This window comes from Odocoileus virginianus, chromosome 30 (genome assembly GCF_023699985.2).
Source record: "Odocoileus virginianus isolate 20LAN1187 ecotype Illinois chromosome 30, Ovbor_1.2, whole genome shotgun sequence".
In the NCBI taxonomy this organism is placed as follows: Eukaryota; Metazoa; Chordata; class Mammalia; order Artiodactyla; family Cervidae; genus Odocoileus; species Odocoileus virginianus.
In genome coordinates, this window is record NC_069703.1 from 32,375,959 (window position 1) to 32,396,210 (window position 20,252).

General features: G+C 39.1%; 1 protein-coding gene across 24 annotated transcripts in view; it reads right to left on the minus strand.

Moving 5' to 3' along the window:
* The window catches only part of EIF4G3 (eukaryotic translation initiation factor 4 gamma 3), a 348,977-nt gene that overhangs the window by 14,052 nt on the left and 314,673 nt on the right, over positions 1-20,252 (minus strand). For 23 of the 24 annotated variants that reach the window (XM_070458865.1, XM_070458866.1, XM_070458863.1 and 20 more), the window contains 8 exons: positions 18,456-18,549; positions 17,404-17,521; positions 15,718-15,938; positions 13,270-13,388; positions 9,271-9,443; positions 3,989-4,114; positions 2,766-2,847; positions 424-522 (listed from right to left, as the gene is read on the minus strand). In XM_070458865.1, the coding sequence (XP_070314966.1) occupies positions 424-522; positions 2,766-2,847; positions 3,989-4,114; positions 9,271-9,443; positions 13,270-13,388; positions 15,718-15,938; positions 17,404-17,521; positions 18,456-18,549 (1,032 nt within the window). The remainder of the gene's footprint in view (positions 1-423; positions 523-2,765; positions 2,848-3,988; positions 4,115-9,270; positions 9,444-13,269; positions 13,389-15,717; positions 15,939-17,403; positions 17,522-18,455; positions 18,550-20,252) is intronic. The other variant, XM_070458849.1, reaches the window with a different exon arrangement.

Consider the following 20,252-nt stretch of genomic DNA (forward strand, 5'->3'; position numbering starts at 1 on the left):
AGAACTGGGATTGGTTCCAACAAGAAATCAGAAAATATTCCTCCTTAGGAATCATGAGTCTTTTTGAGGGTAAAGTGGCCTTAAAGTATAGATGTAAAATGACAACTTGACCATTATTCCTATTTTGGTCTAATTTTAAAAACTGTAAAGAATCCACCTGCTATGTGGGAGAGCTGGGTTCAATCCCTGGGTTGGCAAGATTCCCTGGAGAAGTGAATGGCTACCCACTCTAGTATTCTTGCCTGGAGACTCCCATGGACAGAGGCGCCTAGCAGAAGTCCATGGGGTCACAAAGAGTCACACACGACTGAGCAATTTTAACTTCCACTTAATAACTGGAATACTGATGCAATTACTTTTACCTCCTTTAAGAAACAGACAAAACACTATCACACAGGAGGCGTAAGCTGTGCTGCCACTCACCTGCTCCAGGAGAAAACGGTGTACATCTTCCCCTTCTGGTAGAAAGTCCTTCCAGCTGAGGCCAGCCTCGCGCCACAGGGCGCCCACTTTCTTATGGCTCTAAAACAGAGATCAAGTCCAGTTCATTTACTTCTACACTGGAATGAGGGAAAAAAAGCCAAGAGTGCAGAACTGTGAAGGCTAAAAAACGGAAAGTTTTCCCTGTGTTGATATGAAGTTAATTTCTTAGGATTCTCAGCTTTTAGGCTGAGATGTCTGAATGTACATAAATGTAGTGGTAAATGAAGTACAGTTGCTTAAGGTTCAATAATTTCTTTTACCAGATGACTAATTTGGGGATCGGCAGGCTTGATGTTCGATTTTTTTTTTTCCTGATGTTTTTTTGAATACAATCATCTAAAGAGTTTAACTTACACAGCTGATAAATTCAGAACTGTCTCTTTTCCCGGACAGTGCTGTATGCATTGGTGATTAAAGCCACTCAATAAGCCTTGCTGCAGGCCCTCATAGTAGGTTATCGTTATGCTACTTAACATGAGAATGATTAAGGAAGTTACTGCTCCTGAACAAGGAAGGAGAATTATTTCAAGGGCAAGAAGAAGTGCAAGGTTGAGCCTAACAAACAACAGAGAAGAGCCGCTGTCAGCTGGAAAACTGATGAGGAGGTTCCAGTCCACTCCCTGAACCAAGTCACAGTGATAAAGGAAAGTGTCAGGCTTTGAGGCTGCAACTGTCATCTAAGGAACACGGACTAGATGTTTCACAGACTAACAGACTAATTTGCCCAAGGCATAGCTGATAACCTAGCAGAGCTAGGATTTAAACTCTAGGTTAATTTCAGAGTTTATGTTCTATGAGAATTTTGTTTTAGTTAGGAAGAGTGAGAATCTGCTTACTGTTTCTACAAGAATTTGAATTCTAACAAGAATTTGAATTTTAAGGGATAAAGTCAAATAGGTAGAAGAGGAGGAGAAAACTCTGGATCTAGAAATTAGGGTTCAATAAAAATTTCAGTGCCATCAAGCAAAGGGTATTAAAAACATATAGATAATCAGACAGAACTAGAGCTGAGACTATTCAGTATACCTATCTATGAGTAATTATCACACAAATTAGATACAAGGGAACTTCTGTGGATTTATACAGAGAAATGATATGCTGTTTTGTTTTGATCAGTGCCTATAAAACAGTGAAATCTATCATACCAGTATCTCTTGCTCTGGTATGAATAAGTCAGAAATCACTCTGGAACTTTCTAAGTGAGTTGTTTTGTTTTGATGTTTCTCACCCCAGGAGTTACATCACCTTTCTCTTTGGGAAGCTATACCACTTTTCCAAACCTCTTAACTTCTAATATAGCACTGACAGAATTTTTTGGTTAAGATTTGTCTGTCTCCCCTTCCAGTCTATAAATTCTTTGAAGGTTTAGTCGTCTTTGTAGACTAAAATCCTGGCAAAGAGCTTTGTAGAGAGTTATGCAGTAATTCTAAATAAATTCTAAAATAAATGTAAATTTAAGATAGAAATTCACAATCCTGTAGAATCTTTTTCACCACTTATTCCTTTTATCCATTAAACCATCATTTTATTGAAGTTAATTTACCATGCTGTGTTAACTTCTGCTGCACAGCAAAGTGGTTCAGTGTCATATAAACACAAACAGTCTTCTTCATGTTCTTTCCATTACGGTTTATCACAGGATAATGAAAATGCTTCCCTGTGCTATATAGTAGGTCCTCACTGTGTATCCATTATATATTCAGTAGTTTCCATCTGCTAACCCAAATCCCCAATCCATTTCTCCCCTCCCCTTGGCAACCACAAGTCCGTTCTCTATTTTGAAAGTCTGTTTCTATTGCTTAGATAACTTTGTGTTTTCCACGTATAAATGATATCAACATGAATTTTTACCACCTATTTCTAATCAGATTGTTTAGCCTTAATCCAAAAATAATAAAATCATTCATTCCATGAATCTTATCTTTCTCTGAAAGCGGAGGAGTTTTAATCAAAATCTATTATAATAAAGTATAAATAATATAGCCATTTTGCTTCAAGAGAAAATAAAACACATCTTGAGATTCTTTAAATTTTAACAAATCTAGCTGAGATTAGATAATTTCTTCCCAAATTACTAGAGAACAGAAAGGCAAATATACCTTTGGAAGAAACTAGACTAAACCAGAGACTTCACTCTCCCCCCTCCCCACCCCCCCACCAAATAATAGAAATTAACAGAATTACTTACATAGCAATACCCAAGTTTTTCACAAATAAACCAATATCAAAATCATGACACTTCCTAATACACTGCTAAGTCCAACACTAAGTTTAACACTCACCATTTGCTTGCATAGAAGGTGCAATATTTCAGAAATCAAGACTCCAGCTCTTCCAACAGGAAGTAAAGGTTTGCAAAATTCTCTGTAAAAGATGCAAGTATTGCTTAAGTACCTCTGAACAAATTCTCTGTTTTTAAAAAACAGGCAAACAAAGTGTGCCAAAAGAACAGATACTGTGCAACCTAAACAATACTGGGAAAGTCCAATCTCCAGAACATGCTCAAAGTAATAATTTTCAGCAGAAGTAGTTCAGAGACCTCGGGTTTTTATGCCTCATTTAGAAGCTGGAAAGAGGCTTTACAATTCCTGGGTTTTTCCTTTTTCTCTAACTGTTTCAGTGACAGAAGCAATGCAAAGATCAGTCTCACTCTGTTTATGTAACTTTAAGCTGAAAGGAGAGAAGCACCTTAGGTAACAGGAAGGTGTGAAGCTTGCTTATGAAATATGTTTGAGAAAGGAAGCTTTTCTTTAGAACATGGATGAAACAGAAAGGAACCAATTTTCTCACAGTCTAAATCAGTATTTCCCAAACTATCTTCCACAGTATATTAACAATTATTCCTCAAAGGAAGGATGCAACAATTAACTGCAGCAAAGCTGACGGAAACAGAGCCGAGTGGTCTTCACTTGCTGCTCTGTTCACAGGGCTCTCATAGCCTTCACCGTGCTGTAACGCGCTCTGTGGCTCTCATGGGGACACGCCAGTGTGCAGAATCTGGCTATGTGATCAGTTTTGGGAGAAACACTAATACTTTAAAGAAGAGCTGGGGAAATACTAGCCTACACAATGTAGCAACAATTTCCCATCCCTGTCCAAATCTAGGAATGCCTAACAGCTCAGTTTCTTTCCAAACAACCTGAGCACGTACCATGCAGGTGCCACAATCTGACAGGTTATCACGTGGAACTATAAATTCTTACAGCACTGGAGCAATGAGAGACACAAAAGCCAGATTAACATTAAGCTTCCAGGAGCAATCACTTTCCAATTACATGATTCTGAAGCCATATCTAACGTTAATGAACCACAGGGCTATTATATTCCTATCACTTCTCTAATTTAGAAAAATGTAACATTTTTATACAGAAATTAGAAGCCTTAAAGAGACACAGGCTGTGTGAAAGTCTCCAAAAGCACTAAAGAAACAGCACTAAGCTAAAAGCCAGCTGGTGAGTTCTGCCAGGTTAACGAGATATCCATCAAAAGAGACAAGACAACTTACGCGATAAGTTCTCTCATGGAGATTCCGCCTTCTTTTAGCATGGGAGTCACCAGCTCAGCAAGGTACAACCAAATGTGGGGGATATCAATGGCCATGTCATCTGCCAATTCCAGTGTTTCTGAAAAACTGCAAAAGAACAGGAACAAACCCACATGCAAATGTAATTGAAAAGTTAAGATCAAATACATAGATCAAAAACCAGTCAGTCAACAAATACCCATTAAACAACTGCTATGTCTGGTACTGCTCTAGGCATCAAGTACACAAGCTTTTGATCTCAAAGAGCTTCTATCAGTGTGGGGTGGAAAACAAAAACAAACAAAAGCATATTTGAGATAAGGTTAATAATTCTCTGAAGAACAGGACCTAAGGTACTAGGATATTGCTAGAGGGTGATCAGAAAATACCCCTGTATGGAAGTGACATCTGAAAGACTTAACGAAAACAGAGGCAGTCTCATGATGTTCTAGGGTAACAAGCTATTAATTTAATCCCAACTATAAAGAGATCCCCCTAGCTAAGTATCATATCCTCTGAGTTGGTCAGAAGCAGTGACGGAAAACTTTGTGTAATACAGACCAGACACACAGAGAAGAAAAGACAAAAATTCTTCCTTTGAGGAGCTTACAATGGGGAAGAAAGCTGTGTGAATACAAAAGAGCCTGACAACATTACTATATAACATCATCATTACACACGTTACAAACAGCGCAACCTCTGAAGAAAAGCTGGTGGTTTTAGGCTATCATGCTATGGAATATTTCTGAACGTGAAGTAAAATAAATGAAATTTTTAAATGTAAAATTTAGAAACATCAAATACAAAACATCAGCACAGTCTTATTTAGGCTGGAAATCATAGCTATTCATTTTAAGTATAAAAACATAATTCAAGACTGTGTTAATCATTCCAACATAGAATATATTAAAAGGCACAAAAACAAAAGTGAATTTAACTATAGGAGATGTATACATAATTACAAGGAAATACATATAATCAGAAGGAAAGGGTGAATGAATCAAGGGGTCAAGGGCAGGTGGTATCCTTTCAGACCTCTGCATACATAAAAAATATGTGCTTTTTCACTGCAATTCCAGTTTCTAACCAGAATGTGCTACTCTTTTTACCTACCTGAGAGGGCTACCCATCACTAAAATTTTTCACTTAAAAAGAGGTACCACTGCAAGGCAGGGTCACTTTTCTGAAGGTGTCATTTCAAAACAGTTGGCAGCTCAGCCACATTATCTAACTCTGGGCTTCATGAATCCCAAATGGCAATTTTGTGACCTCACAGCCTGCAATTATTTGACACCAATTTGCTATAAACAGACTCTTGACTGTTCGCTCATTATGTACACTTCCAGCTTGGTTAACGTGCCAACGATGGAACATAATCTGGCTGGGCTCCAGGATTTCTAGATTAATTATGTGTAATGCCTCTTCATGTTTCATGGTTTAGTGGTATAAACTTGTCTAACGAGCTCATGAGACAATCGCAGCAGTCTTGGTCTTGAAGCAGTGTGTTTCTTTTCATCTCATCTGTTCTTTTCATCTATTACAACTAAAAGATACTCATATTCGTGCCCCAGTTTTCTACTTGTTGATTAGTCAGTTTACCATGGTACAGTCTGCAGAACACCATCATTGATCAAATCCATGCTGATGATAAAAAACATAGCTGGCTGAACACACGCTACCTGAAGCAAAAGCCTGTAAGGAAATTACTTCTCTTCAAGTTTACTATTTCTAAATCCTTTTGTACAATTTTAAAAGAAAAATCCTGGAGCCCTGTGTGCAGAAGCTGCTTGAAAATTATCTCTGTGTCTTTGGACTACTACTTAGCCTGTAACAATGCTTTGCCTAATATACATTTTCTGCTGGCTGAATAAATGAAATAAAGCTATAGCACAGCCTTGCTTCGTGGTATATAGTGACTACCACACCCACTAAACTGCACTTCTGGGAGGTTCACCAATGGGACTCCAAACATCCCTCACCCCATTTCAGCTACAGAAACTCTGTTTTCACTTATTTCATATATTGCGATCCTGTCTAAAATTTAATTGAAGAAAGCAATACATTATTAAAAGTTAGAAATATATTTTTTTACTTTAATTTTTTAATTCAGTAAAGTTCTGATTAGACATCTGCTAAAAGGCAAAATAATCTACCACCACTGGAAATGATCTTGTCAAGTAGCATCTTCCACAATTTTGTGTTATGATAACTTTAATAAAAATATAAATCTTGCTGTAGATAATCAAAGAAGTAGTGAAGACATCTCAAAATTAAACTGGTCTGGTATTATTATGCTGATCACTAGAGAATCTAACTACATGTAAAAGAAAGAAAGAAATAAAAAGATAAAGAGCCTTCTTATATTCCAGTACCATTTTCAAAGGAATAACACACAAAAAAAGACTATTACCTCACCTATGAGAGCAAATGGGGCCTTCACTTGTTAAGAAGCACCTCTACAATTCTACACATGGAACTTAGTCTGCTTGTCCACTTAAGCTCCAAATAGTGTCTTTTACCAAAGCAGAATTGCCTTAAGTGGCAAGAAAAGTTCCCAGAGTAGTCGAGGAAGAGATAAAAATTTCCTTCCCAATAAGCATCTCCAAAAGTAAAATGTTAATCTATCAAGATTCCTTGAAGGGCAAATATTTTGGGTCTCTAGTCAACTCCAACTTTTATTGTCCTGCTTTTTACTTGTTTATTACATTTTCATTTGTTCATTACACTTTCAAAGAGATTCCAATTCCATGGTGAACAGTGAGACATTCAACTACCTTTACCAGACAGTTTTAACAAAAGAAGTTTCGTGAGGCCATGATATTAAATGACTGTACCACACTATCTGAAATGAATCTACCTACACAATAAGTGCTCACCTACCCACCCATCTGATTTGCATCATGGAGTATTTAGATCCAAGTCCTGAAAATTCCAAGGGGATGGTTTGATCTTGTGGAAATGTTTTACATACACCAACTACTATGCTCAGAGGTGATAAAGCATCTATAAAGGAAAACTGCAAAGGATCTAAGCTTTGCTTATAAACCAGCCGACACAAAGAGGCTATCTGAAACATCTGTCTCATATATCTTACTATTCAAGTAGCAATGTATGCTTTGGGCAGCTGTAGGAGAAACCACAGATTAACAGTTGGCTGATCAGGGTCCAGTAAACTTGGAGGTCTTCTTTTTTGTTTTCCAGAATCATCACTGGCTTGGGAAACTAGGCAGAAACGACTTTAATTGTTCAGAAAGCACTGTGCTAGTCACTCGGTTGTGTCTAACTATTTGCAACCCCTATGGATCATCAGGCTCCTCTGTTCTGAAACTTAGGTTTCAGAAGTAATTCGGAAACTATGATTTAATGTGCAAGAAGGCTCTTAGTGGATACTAACATGGGGCTATCTCTTTTGTTTCCACCTTAGAAAAAATTGCCAGACCTTTCCATTTAGGAAGGAATAGGGATTTTCCTAGGGGTCTTGTCTAAGGATAGCTTGGTTAGGTCTAACTAAGTATCACGAGCTGCAGAGAGGAAGCAGGGGCAGAGAAAGCTGAAGTAGCTACTGAGACACAGGTGTGTTTCCTTTTGTCCTAAATGAGATGTGGTTGTGGTAGTGTTGGCAGCAGCACCACTACCAATGCAAGTGTGGACACCACGTCTGGACACGAGACTTCTTCCTCAGGGAAATGAAAATGTTTGGGACAGCCTGGAAACCAAGCTAGCACCTCACAAGTTCAATTAAGGCCAGTGAAGCTAGAACACACTCTGTGAGGGCTTTTCAGGGATGAATCAACTTCTGACTATGGTTTGAAGAAAGACAGAAAATGGTAAATGGTAATCTAGCATTCTCATTTTCAAAATTTTCTGGTGAATATATAATAATATCTGGGAAAAAAGCAAATATTTATAAATTAACAGAATAGTTATTATTAAAACTATAGTTCCAAGTTGACTAGGGGCAGAACTCAATTTGTGAGGCTGTAAATATGCTCATTTTCTCTTATTATTTATATTGGTTGGCTTTTACAGTGAGGGGGCCCAAGTTTCTTACTAAGTTAACTGAGTCAGATGGCCTGAATCTAGTCAAACCACTGAATCAAGAGAAATCTAACTTATTGATGAAGTATAACTTTTTAATGATTCTAGTAACAAATATACGTCTCCTGGAACCCTGAGAACAATGCCATTATTCTTCACAAAAATCAAATGAATAATTATTCCTAGGTATATTTAACCCTGGCATTTAATAATTACACTATTCTAAGAGACTGCCATATCTGAGGGATATATGGTGGTATTTCATCATGTGCATTTAATTTACAAGACCATAAAAAAGATCTGCAAAAAAAAAAAAAGATTCAACAATGAGAAAAATAATTTAAACAATGCAGAAGTCTTCCCCCATCCCACTCACGGAGCATTCACCCTGAATATGAGATGGAAGGGTTACCCCATCTGACATTTATCCCACAGGTCTCAGTTCCTCTTCTCTCATAGACTGGGTACTTGTCAGCTCTGGCTGTGGTTCTATGTTTACATTTGCATAACATGGCTCCTAAAACAATTTTTTTTTTAAAACCATATGCAATTTCACTTTAAATATTGATGTTAAAACATAAGCCTAGGCAAGGTTCTGTGACTGTACCACAAAGAACCTATCAATGCATGCTTCTGTGGATGGTCACAAAGATAACCAGATCCTGATCACATAGGATTTAAGACAAGTGACAGCCAAACCTCATCAACTCAGCCATCAGAGAAATCATAATGAAACCAACCTGGAGTAAACCGAATCATTAATAACGTGGGAGTTACATATGCTTCTATGGGGTAGAGTGGACAGACAAGCATTTCTTGGCCAAAATGAACCATGGTTTAGTGAAAGGATGAAGCTTTTTTGGTTTAATTTTCCAGAATTTTTCTCACAAAGGAAAGCTTCTTTCTCAGGGATTACATGTAGGCTGATGAGGAGCTCCGAGTTTCTTGGCGGTTATGAGGGTCTCTGTATCTGACTTGCATCATAATATGTGTCTATCTACAATTAGATACAGAAAATCAGAAAATAACCACTAAGCCCTAGCACAATCTATCAAATGCCATCATATCAACCAATATACATACTGTCAATATAATATACATCAACATATTATGGCAGATACAATTTTAACCTATGGAAACTGCTAAATACTTTAAAAGATATGTACTCTTAAGATTACTATGAAAGAGCCTAGTAACTGAATACCGCTGTCGAGTAGGACACTGACCCTCTGAAAAAGTCCTGTTTGCTGAGCTTCGCTGACTGCACCAGCTGACACAGTAACTGGCCCATGTGATCCCGGGTGACCTGGCTCCTCTCCAGGGTGGCCTCCACTCCCGTCCTCACGAACACGTGCTGCAGGCCCTGGGCACTCAGCTCTTCCACACACTGCATGGCTTCCTGTTCAAACAGCGAATAAAAGTTTACTGCAAAATAAGCATCAAATTGCCAGAGTGTTAAAATAAGTTTAAAACCATTTACTTAGGGCAAAATTGGTAGAAAAGAGCAAGACAGTTTTCAGATAGATATAGATATAGATACAGTTAAACATTAATATAGCTCAGTAAAATGCAGGATAATATGGGCAATATTATTGGGCATATTTAAAAATAAAAGTGCATCTTTATAAGGCTAATGTATTTAGGTAAACATCTTCTTAAAGATCACTCAAAAGACCAGAGCCAAAAATGTCTTTTTCTACACAACATGGATCTATATTATGATCATTCAGAAACTTGAAATGGTATATTATGAGATAATATTTAAACAGAAATTCATGTCATGATTCAAAGGCCTTAATGAGATAACAGAGGTAATTCTGTCTCAGTATGTAATATTTGCAAAATCTTCAAAGAAAAATGTCTTCCTTTTACAGTAAAGTTGACATGGTTAGCTGAAGTACTAAAAATCTTTTAGGAAGATCTTGGGATGTGGGGCTTGTAGACTGGTTCTTACCATGGGATGATCTGGCTAGGTCAGTATCTCTGTTCTGGACAGTAAAAGCCTGGCAGCAGGGTCCCTGAATTGCCAAGACAGCAGTGTGCCTCCCTGCCCTCAGCTACCCCAACTTGTGTGAGTCCAAAATCCTGTGATTCGGTATCTGCTAAGAGCAGCCCTTGTGAGGGGGGAAGATGCACGTGAGATAGAAGCAGCGAGAAAGGCAGGTCTAGGTGTCTTCACCACTGCTTATCGCCCCTCTGTTCAGTTATTTAATACCTCCTCATCTCCCCTGTTAAAGTTATTTAATACCTCCTCCCAGGTCAACTTTTTATCTAAAATATTTTCAAAATATAGAGAAATTAGAGTAATAAAATGTACACCAACATACCTTTACTGCAATTTAATCAACTGCTGTTTTTCTTGTATATGTATCTAAGAAATTCAACATTCACACAATAACATCAACTAAATATCTGATATATAGTACATACTGGAATTTCCACAACTGTTCCCAAATGTCCAATATATCTTTTTCATTGTTCTAGGATCCCTGGGTCCTAGCATTGAAAGCACCAAGTTCCAACAACTGAACCATCAAGAATTCTCTCTTGAGATCCCTTTAATATAAGCCAATCTTTTCTCTCTTCTTTGTGTTTCCATGGCACTGGCACTTTTAAGACAACTGTCACGTAAAACTGTTTCTTACCTACACTTTTACCCAATCAGTCTATTTCCAGCCCCATCTGCACCTCATGCACATTCATCGAATGCTAAGTAAGTTACCGCCCATCCTTCTGGCTTCCAGAATGGTGCTGCTTTCTACAGCTTATGCTCTTTGTCCTTGTGGGGGTTTACCTCATTTTAAGCCTATCATCATCATTATAAAGCCTTTTCAGGAAAGAGTAAAAATGATAGCAAATACTCAATGCTCAATATTATACCTGAAGTGACTGTCTTCCAATGAGAATTTAGTCACTGCATCTACATACTGGGCCAACTAACTATATCATGGAACTACTAATGTGAAGCTTCTAAGTTCACAGCAGTTCATAATCTTACCCTTCTCCCTAGTTTCTGATGTTCTGTTTCTTGTTTTTGACCTCTAAGCTGAAATGACATCCCCAAGAATCCCTATGACTGCCCAATCACTGGTTATCATACCATCTAATCTTACTTCTTTGCACTGAAACACTTTCTTTTTGTAGAGGCTGCTTATTTAGTTATTATCTATTTTTAGGACAGCTTTGTCTGTATCACCCACTAGAATACAATAAGCTCCATAAAAGACCCATAAAAACAGATTATGTTGTTCACTACATATACTACAATATTTACAGGAAGTATTCCTTAAAATGGGCTTCCCTGGTAGCTCAGCTGGTAAAGAACTCATCTGCAACGCAGGAAACTACGGTTCGATCCTTGGGTCGGGAAGACCCCCTGGAGGAGGGACAGGCTGCCCTCTCCAGTATTCCTGGGCTTCCCCGGTGGCTCAGACGGTAAAGAATCTGCCTGCAACACGGGAGACCTGGGTTCAATCCCTGGGTTGGGAAGATCCTCTGGAGGAGGGCAAAGCAACTCACTCCAGTGTTCTTGCCTGGAGACTCCCCATGGACAAAGGAGTCTGGCGGGCTAGAGTCCACCAGGTCGCAACGAGCTGGACACAACTGAGCAACTAACACACACTCATGCATTCCTTAACGTGGTGACACATTGCAGGTGCTCAACACATAGATCTCACAGAGGCTAAAAACACAAGGTTTGGAGTCATACAAACATGTTTGAACCCTGGTTCTGCCATGTACTTGCTATTGTGTGAGTTCAGGGATGTTACTTAATCTCTCAGCTTTGACTTCCTATCACAAGGTTACTGTGAGGACTGCATATAATATATATAAGCACTTGGCATATTGCCAAACACAAAACAACGGCTCAATAAATATTCATTTGTATTACTGTTAACTATAGCACCTATTAAAATGTTAGGGAAAAATCTTCCTTAGAATGAGCTCTGTAATAAGCCTTTAGCATGACACACCAATACCCAAAAGATAGGAAGAAAAAGTATAGCTTCTGCTCTGAAGCTGGAAGCTTGGATTCGAACCCTGAGTCTGCCATTTATACGACAGAAATAAGTATGACCTAGAGCAAGTTATGTTACACCTTTGCACCTTAGCTTTCTCTTCTGTTTTTCAATTTTACTTTTATTTTAATTACAGGATAATTACTTTACAAAACTGTGATGGCTTCTGCCACGCATCCACATGAATCCGCCGTAGGCACACACACGCCCCCTTCCTCTGGCACCTCCAGCTGTGCTAGGGGCTTCCCTGGTGGCTCAGGCAGTTTAAAAAAAAAAAAAAGCTGTGCTGCCAATTTATAACAATATTATTCATTTTCCAGGAATCTAACAAGTCACAATATATGAAGTCTATTCTTTGGCTTATTTCAGCTAGTGTTCTTATTTTTGCTGCATTTTCAAGGGGTTTTGAAAAGTACTCTAACTCTGTCAGGAGCAAAACCTTCCTATTTCTAAATTTTGGACAATTTTGGTAAGCTTTTACCAAAGCAACAGTAGTTAATGTATCTGACAAATAATTTTAACAGATACGCCTTTGATGACCCCAGATCCCTAAACCAGGTCCCATTATAAGATCCTACAGGTCTCCTAGCATTAATTTTAACTACAATTGAACACTTGGTGGACTTTATCCGTTTATGATCTGTCTCTAACCTAAGACCACAAGGCTCGTGAAGCCAGGCAGTATGTGTGTCTTACTCAATGCTATCTTAAAATGAAGATCAAGGAGAAGATTAAGGGTAAAGAAGGGCAAACGGAAAGCTACATCTTGAAATGTCTCACTTCGGCTGTCTGACCCTGGCACATTACTCTTTTGTGCCTCAGTTTTTCCACTTATGAAGTAAAGAAAAAGTAATGTCAGCTGTACTTTAAAGTTACTATGAGAATGTTGACAAAATGACAGGTAATATAAGGAGCCAGGAATTCCTCATAATGATAATGTGTTGGTTTTGTTCATTAATATCAAAATAAATTTGGTTATGCTGTAGTGGGAATGGGTTGATAGCCGCTCTCCCTTCCTGCCAGCTGATCTTGTGAACTGCTCGGCAGGAGTGCATCAGTTGTGCAGACTGGAGCGCGCGGGGCTGGGATTACTCACTCCAGGCCTCATCGGCTCACGGTTGCCAACCGAGACCAGAACCGAGTCACACCGTCTCCTGCCACTGGCCTTTCTGTGCCGCTGCTTCCTCTCTAAAAATTTCTGTTTACCTTAAAATCATTAATGTGTAGAAACTCATCAATGATAGATTTGGACTTCCTCTCCATCTCTTCCTCTGACAACGCAGGCTTGTCAGAGGCTGATGTTGCTGGAATTTCTGGTTTTGTCACTAGTGAGGATAAAAAAGTGAGAAAGGAAAAATGACAAAAATTATCATTAAAATGGTAGAATTATGGCTGATAATATTTGTGTGCTGTTACTTTTTTTTTTAGTAAAGGCATTAAAACAGATACAAATTTGACAAAGCAAGCCACCTAAAAGTAGAATACAGAAACATTTTAGAATACACACATACTAAATAACTTCATAATTCACAATAGCTACAAGGTATTGAGATATCGATAAATTTTTATAATCAGCACTTTTTTGTTCTTTTTAAAAAATCAAGGTATGGTTGATTTCCAGTATTATTTACAGTATTTTGTTAGTTTCAGGTATACAACACGGTGACTGAATGCTTTTCTAGAGTACACTCCGTTCTCCTTCTGTATTGTGACTGCTCTCCACTGCTGCGCCGGGGAGGAGCACACGAGGCCCGTGCAGCCGCAGCCACATGGGCTTTGGCGGCTGCTTGCAGACGCCATGGTTCCACCCACGAATGCTTTGCTCACGGTGCTCCTCCTACACGGGTGCTCCTCCTACACGGGGGCTCCCTCTCTGCCCCTCACCTGTCCTCCCTGTAAACCTGTTATAACTCCTCTTTCCTTCAGACCTGAGGGAAGCCTTCTCTAACATCCTGTGTCTGTTACAACTATGTTTCTTTCATAGCATTTTTCTCCTTTTGTACTTCTATATGGTCATGGTCCAGGTGTGGGTTGGAAAAGAATCTCCAAACGTGAGGCAGGAGAGGAGAATAAAGTTTATTAGAGCAGGAGACGCTGTTAGAACAGCGGGCCAGTTCAAGGAAGAACTGACCTTGAACAGAAGTCCTTAGTCCACTTTTATACCCAGGGTACAAGGAGCGGGCTGGGGGTCTTGTGGGTCATCTGCTGATTGGATGAGGCGTGTATCCTGGGTGAGGGAAGACTAAGGCAGATCGCTTCTCCCTATGGGGTAGGAGGGGAGACAGGCTACACTGCTCAGGAGGACCTGAAACCTGTTAGCAGTTGCGACACAGGGGAGGGAAGGACACTGAGGGTCTGGTTTTCCATTCCTGCGTTCCAAGACCTTCCTTGGTTTTATCTGCTCCTTCGATCCCTGGGTCACCACATATATCATCTTTCATGGGGTTATCTGATAAACTTCTTCCTGACCCAGGAGACGGAAGACCAAGAGCAGGGCCTGGTGCCCAGAAGTCACTAGCTGCTGAGGTGCACATGGCAAATGAACAAATGACCCAGACAATAAACGTGCAGCGGGCAGCTGTGCTGCATGATCCACTACACACCAGATGGCTTTCATACCCTATCTTGTTAGGTTCCCAAGCCACCTAGCATGGAGAAGAAAGCCACACGTCCTTAAAACTGAAAGATCTGAAGTCTTCATCAGTTGGGGAAAGACATTTCAATTTGTCTGTGAAATCCATTTAGAAACTACAGCTAAAAGACATAATTTAAAAGGTGAAACAAAATTGAAAGCTAGGAAAATGTTATAAAACAACAGTATTACTTCAGGATTAAGATTTAAAACTTTTTCATCACTGTCACTATCATTATTAAGACATCTAATACCTTTTTGCAAACTTTGTATTTACCAGGTAATGTTCAAAGTATTTACATACATTATCACTTTTAACCTTCACAATAACTCTACAGAATTAGTACACTTATTATCTCCATATAAGACATGAGGAAACTGACAATCAGATAAACACATGAGGCAGTTTTTAGAGCAGTACCTGAGTTGGTCCTCTAAGTACATACATGCTCAACATGTACAAAAACCACAGAGGTTCCAAGATGAAGGTAATAAAAGACCATCTGATACTTTCTCTTTGGTTTGCCCTGTGGTGGCACAACAGTTTCAGGATTTTCATACATGTGAGGGGCTTTACAAAGGATATCTTGGAGAAGGGAGGCTACCCACTCCTGTATTCTGGCCTAGAGAATTCCATGGACTGTATAGTCCACGGGGTTGCAAAGAGTCAGACACGACTGAGTGACTTTCACTTTCACTTTTCACAAAGGATGCACAAGGGGGTACAATTCAGGGACCTTGGAAGAAATTCCTATCGCTTAAGATACAGCAAAAGGACCTCATCTTCATCACTTTTAATAGTGAAAGAGGAAAATTTACAAACTGCTGAACAACGGGATACCTGGGGAATGAGAACCATAAGATTAGGAAGATATCCTCTAACTTTTAAAGCACTGGCTTGTGTGCTGTTAGCATACATTGATTCTGCGAATCTACTCGGGCACAAAGTCTCCTTGTGTTTTTTCCCTCCCAAATTTAAGGCCCCGGTCTTCACCTGTACCTGTTTATACAGAGCCCCTCACCTGGCTCCCTGGCTCTGCTCCGCTCAGCCTCAGCGCTGCCCCTCTCCACGTCCATGCCTCCTGTGAGCTGCTTCACGGTCTCCAGCATCTCTCTCCGCTGCTCTTCCTGAGACTGATTGTCTAGCAGGTCTTTACTGCTGCTGCCCCTCATGAAAGTGTTCGGCCGAGCTGCTGCAGACGGAAGGGGCTTGTCATTCTTCTCCCTGCCCATACTTCCGCGACTTAAAAGACAAAACAATACTTTTCAAAATAAAGACCACCTCCATTCCCTCTGTATTCAAATTATAAAACAACACACTAAGACTTTCTAAAAGTATGCAGGAGAACTTTTCACAGATAACTTTAGATGTGTGAGGCACCAATTACACGCCAAAGGGTAATTATTTACACAAACAAGTAAAATCAGTGCTTTAAGGAGACTAAAATGTGCTTTAGGTTTTCCTTAAATGTTAAAGGGATACCGCTTGAAAATTTTAAATGCCAATGGCAATACCTTGTTTAAATTTTAAAAAATCTTTTAAGAAGAAAGACAGTGATGAGTGTATGAGCTAAGTGAGTGAAAGGGAAACAGAGTACCAAAATAATACGGTTTTATTGTCTTACAAACTTTATGATATTCTATTTATTCAGAAATTTCAAATACATGGAAAATATTTGAGGACCAAGTCATGGAAAGTTTTTGAATAGCCCAGATCACACACTTCCTTCATTTTAGGAGAGACTCTTCCTGTCTTCCTACTCTTCTCTCAGACAATTCTAACCAGTGGGGCAAAGATCAGCCCAAGACAGATCAGCAACGCTGAATTTAAAAGGAGAAAAGGTCTAGAGGCATGGCAACGGTCTAATCACTATGCAGGAACAGACACAGTCCTCAAGAAGCAGAGCCATCGGGGGACATGGATAGCAGGGCGAAGGGCCACAAACGTCTGAGGAGCACAGCTGACGCTCAGTGACAGTCTACGTTATCGTTTAAAAGTTCACCTCTGCTATATTTTGTTTCAGAAGCCAAAGGAATAGTAATACAGCTTAGAAAATCCACCTAGTCTTATTAATTATAATAATAAAAAACAAACATTTGAGAGTTTAAAAGAAACTCAGTTCCAAAAGTGCTTACATCAGAACATTTTATTCTGTCACTATACTACAGGTTCTCATCCACTCTCTGTAAACTAGCCAATGGAACACCTGACTGTAAGAATCCTGCAAAATGAAAGCAGAAAGACAGCAGAATACAGAGTAGTGAAAAATAAAAGACAACCTCAAATATAACTCCAAGAACAGTGCGACAGAGAAATGCATGGGTGGGCAGTCATGACCTTCAACTCACAGCTTAAGGGTCACAGCCTGAGGGTGCTAGTTACTCTAGAGCACCCTGCAGCCTTACCTTGGAGAGCCCTAACACAAGCTCCCAGGGCTCTTTGGGTGGGCCTGGCTTTCTGAGTGGAGCAAGCTATTGGATATTTGTCAGATAACTTGCCCTTCCCTTCCACCTCATCTGAACTCTATAACTTCCTTATCTTGGAGTAAATCAACTTCAGTGATGAAAGGAATCTATCCATAGGGATTATCATCAGAGAGAGAGAGAAAGAGAAAGAGAGAGTGAGTGTTGTGTCAGACAGACAGACAGACAGACAGACAGACAGCCTGACAAGCAAGTCAGTCTTTATTAATGTGCAGACTGCTTACCTAGTTAAGGTCCGCCGGGAATCAAACTCTAAAGGTGTAGATGACGTAGACCCTGAAGGTGCTGGAGGTTGCAAAGCAGAGAATCTGTTTAAACTGGAAGCACTTGATCTTAAGGCATCTACAGATATTAAGGAGTGAGAAAAAAATACAAATCACATGACTACAACGCAGCTTCTAACTGATCTGCCTTCGTGGGGAAGGGCCAGAGGCTAGGCATTTCTAACGAGCCTAACCAGCTGATGCCAACCTCCTTGTCCACAGACCATATTCTCAGAAGCACAGTATTAGAAGGATTTTGTATGCAAAAAAGAATTTAGAAATATTTGTTCATTACAACTATTTGCTCGTTTAAAAATATAACTAAATTATCCTAAGTAGGGTATAGGAATGGTAAAAAGGGGAAGAAAGAAGGCAAGTGAAACCAAAAGAAAATATTTCACTTAAAAAATGCTGCATAAATGCTATGATGTAACTTATGTAAAAGTATGGATGTGAGTTTAAGTGAACAATTTAATTTAAAAGAAAAAGTCAAAATTATGTAATTGAAGGGAAATATGGGAAGGAGGTTAATAATGAAGTTTAAATTGTTATGATCCAAGTATGTCAGTCCTAAAGTCAAATCTCTCAAAATCTACTTCTGACATAGATTTTGAAAAATATTTTAATCTAATTCTTTTTTCTTTCACAACACCCTAAAGTTAAATGCTTCTGGGTAATAATACTATTTTTCTCAGCAATATGAGTTTCCATTTTAATTTGGAGTCCCAGTAACTTTTCTAATTATACTGAATTTGTAAAAAGCAACAAAACAACAAAGGAATCAAACAGATTAAAGTTTCAAATAGTCTTTTAATTGAATTAAAAAAAAAAAAAACTTGTTTTAAATATTCAAAATACCTAAGGATCCATACTGAGGAGGAAACCCTCAATTATGTTAAGAGTGTGACACCGATAAATCTAGGCATGATTAGTTTACAGATCTTGCCCTAAAACGCACGCTGGTGCAACGCCTGCAGATGCCAGCTTCCGGAGAAGGGACACCCCACACTCACCGGTCTCACTCGCCTTTGCTCCACCACTGCTGCCTTTTCCCCAGCTGCCCAGCTGCGCTTTAGGTACCAGCTGAATTTTCTCATCAATTGTGGGCTGCAACGTAAGGGATCACAAATTAACAGTAGGAACTATTCTAGAGGAATAGTTTATCTTCTCTTTTTCACCCCAGTGCAATAAAATCAATTTCAGCAACAAAATTTTGTTGGAATGCTCATATATGAAACATAAGTTGGAGCTGCTCCCATTAAACTGGGATTCCTCTGGTCCTTGAAGAACTCTTTGGAATCCAGGGTCCACAAAATACAGCTAGAAACCACTGGCCTGGAGAATGCATTCAGATCCTCAAAGATGGTATGCTGGTTTGCTAAGTAGCTTTTAATGATTTCCCTCTTACAATGCCCAGTGATTTTATAATGGGGAAAAGAAAAAAAAAAAAAAGGAATATACAAATATTACAAAATTAACTCATTAATCTTTTCAAGTGACTGTCAGGAAACAGGTCAAAAGACCCAAAGATTTCACATTTTAGCAAAGCCTAAAATAGGATGGGGCAGGGAAGGAGAGGTGAGATAGGCCCATGATTCAGTAAAGGCAAACAAGAGAAAAGAGAGGAACATGTCAGACGGGGAGTCAGAGTGCCTGATCTCTCTCAGATTTAACTCTCCCAGCACAACTTCAGTACAAATGCAGAGTACCTCATAAAATGCACACCACAAAACAAACGCTGTCAGGCAGGTCCTCATAACAATGGTGGTACTATGTTCTGACAGTGCTGCTTGCTATATGCAGTCAATAGTTAACAGTGAATCTCCTTAATGGTTTTGAGCTTTTAATATTTATATAGAGTACCAACAGTATAACTATCTGAATACACACATTTATTTTAATTTATATATTTTTTAAAATATTAAGGAAATAATGTTGTAGGCTTAATACCAACAATTCCTTATTATAGCACCCATGCACAGAAACGATATTTTTTTTTTTTTTTTTTTTTTTTGTATTTTTTTTTTTTTTTTTTTTTTTTTTAATTTTTATTAGTTGGAGGCTAATTACTTTACATCATTACAGTAGTTTTTGTTATACATTGATATGAATTAGCCATGGATTTACATGTATTCCCCATCCCAGTCCCCCCTCCCACCTCCCTCTCCACCCGATCCCTCTGGGTCTTCCCAGTGCACCAGGCCCGAGCACCCGTCTCATGTACCCAACCTGAGCTGGTTATCCGCTTCACCCTAGATAATACACATGTTTCAATGCTGCAGAAACGATATTTTAAAACACAAATTATTTTAGTTAAAACTGTCTCTTGCTGGAAATGGAAGCGGATGGGAATCAAGTTGTATTCAGCAATGGAATTCCTTCTTTGAGACATAAACAACTGGAAGAATGTACCAAAGTCTTAGAAAACAGGATCCTAGCTGATACATGAAGAGAGATCCAGAGAGGGAATGCTCCATCCTGAAGCAGTGCTTTGAAAAAACTGTAAGGATGCAAACAACACAGCTCATCTTCTTCTATTTGCTATCTTCATTGTGAGCTTTAGGCTGTCTTTAGTATCCTCCTGGCAGGCTGCCAATTTCAGATCTATGGGAAGTGTATTACAAGTAAGGATCAAACCACATTTGCAAATGGTTTGCAAAACCCAGTGGGCTGTGGAAGTTTCCACTTTTACAAAATGTAACTCCACTTTCTCTATGTTCTCCAAGGTTCTCTTCACTCTACATATAGTGATCAACTTATACTGCTGAAAACATCTGCCAGGAGAAAATTCTTTCCTCTTACTGTCCATA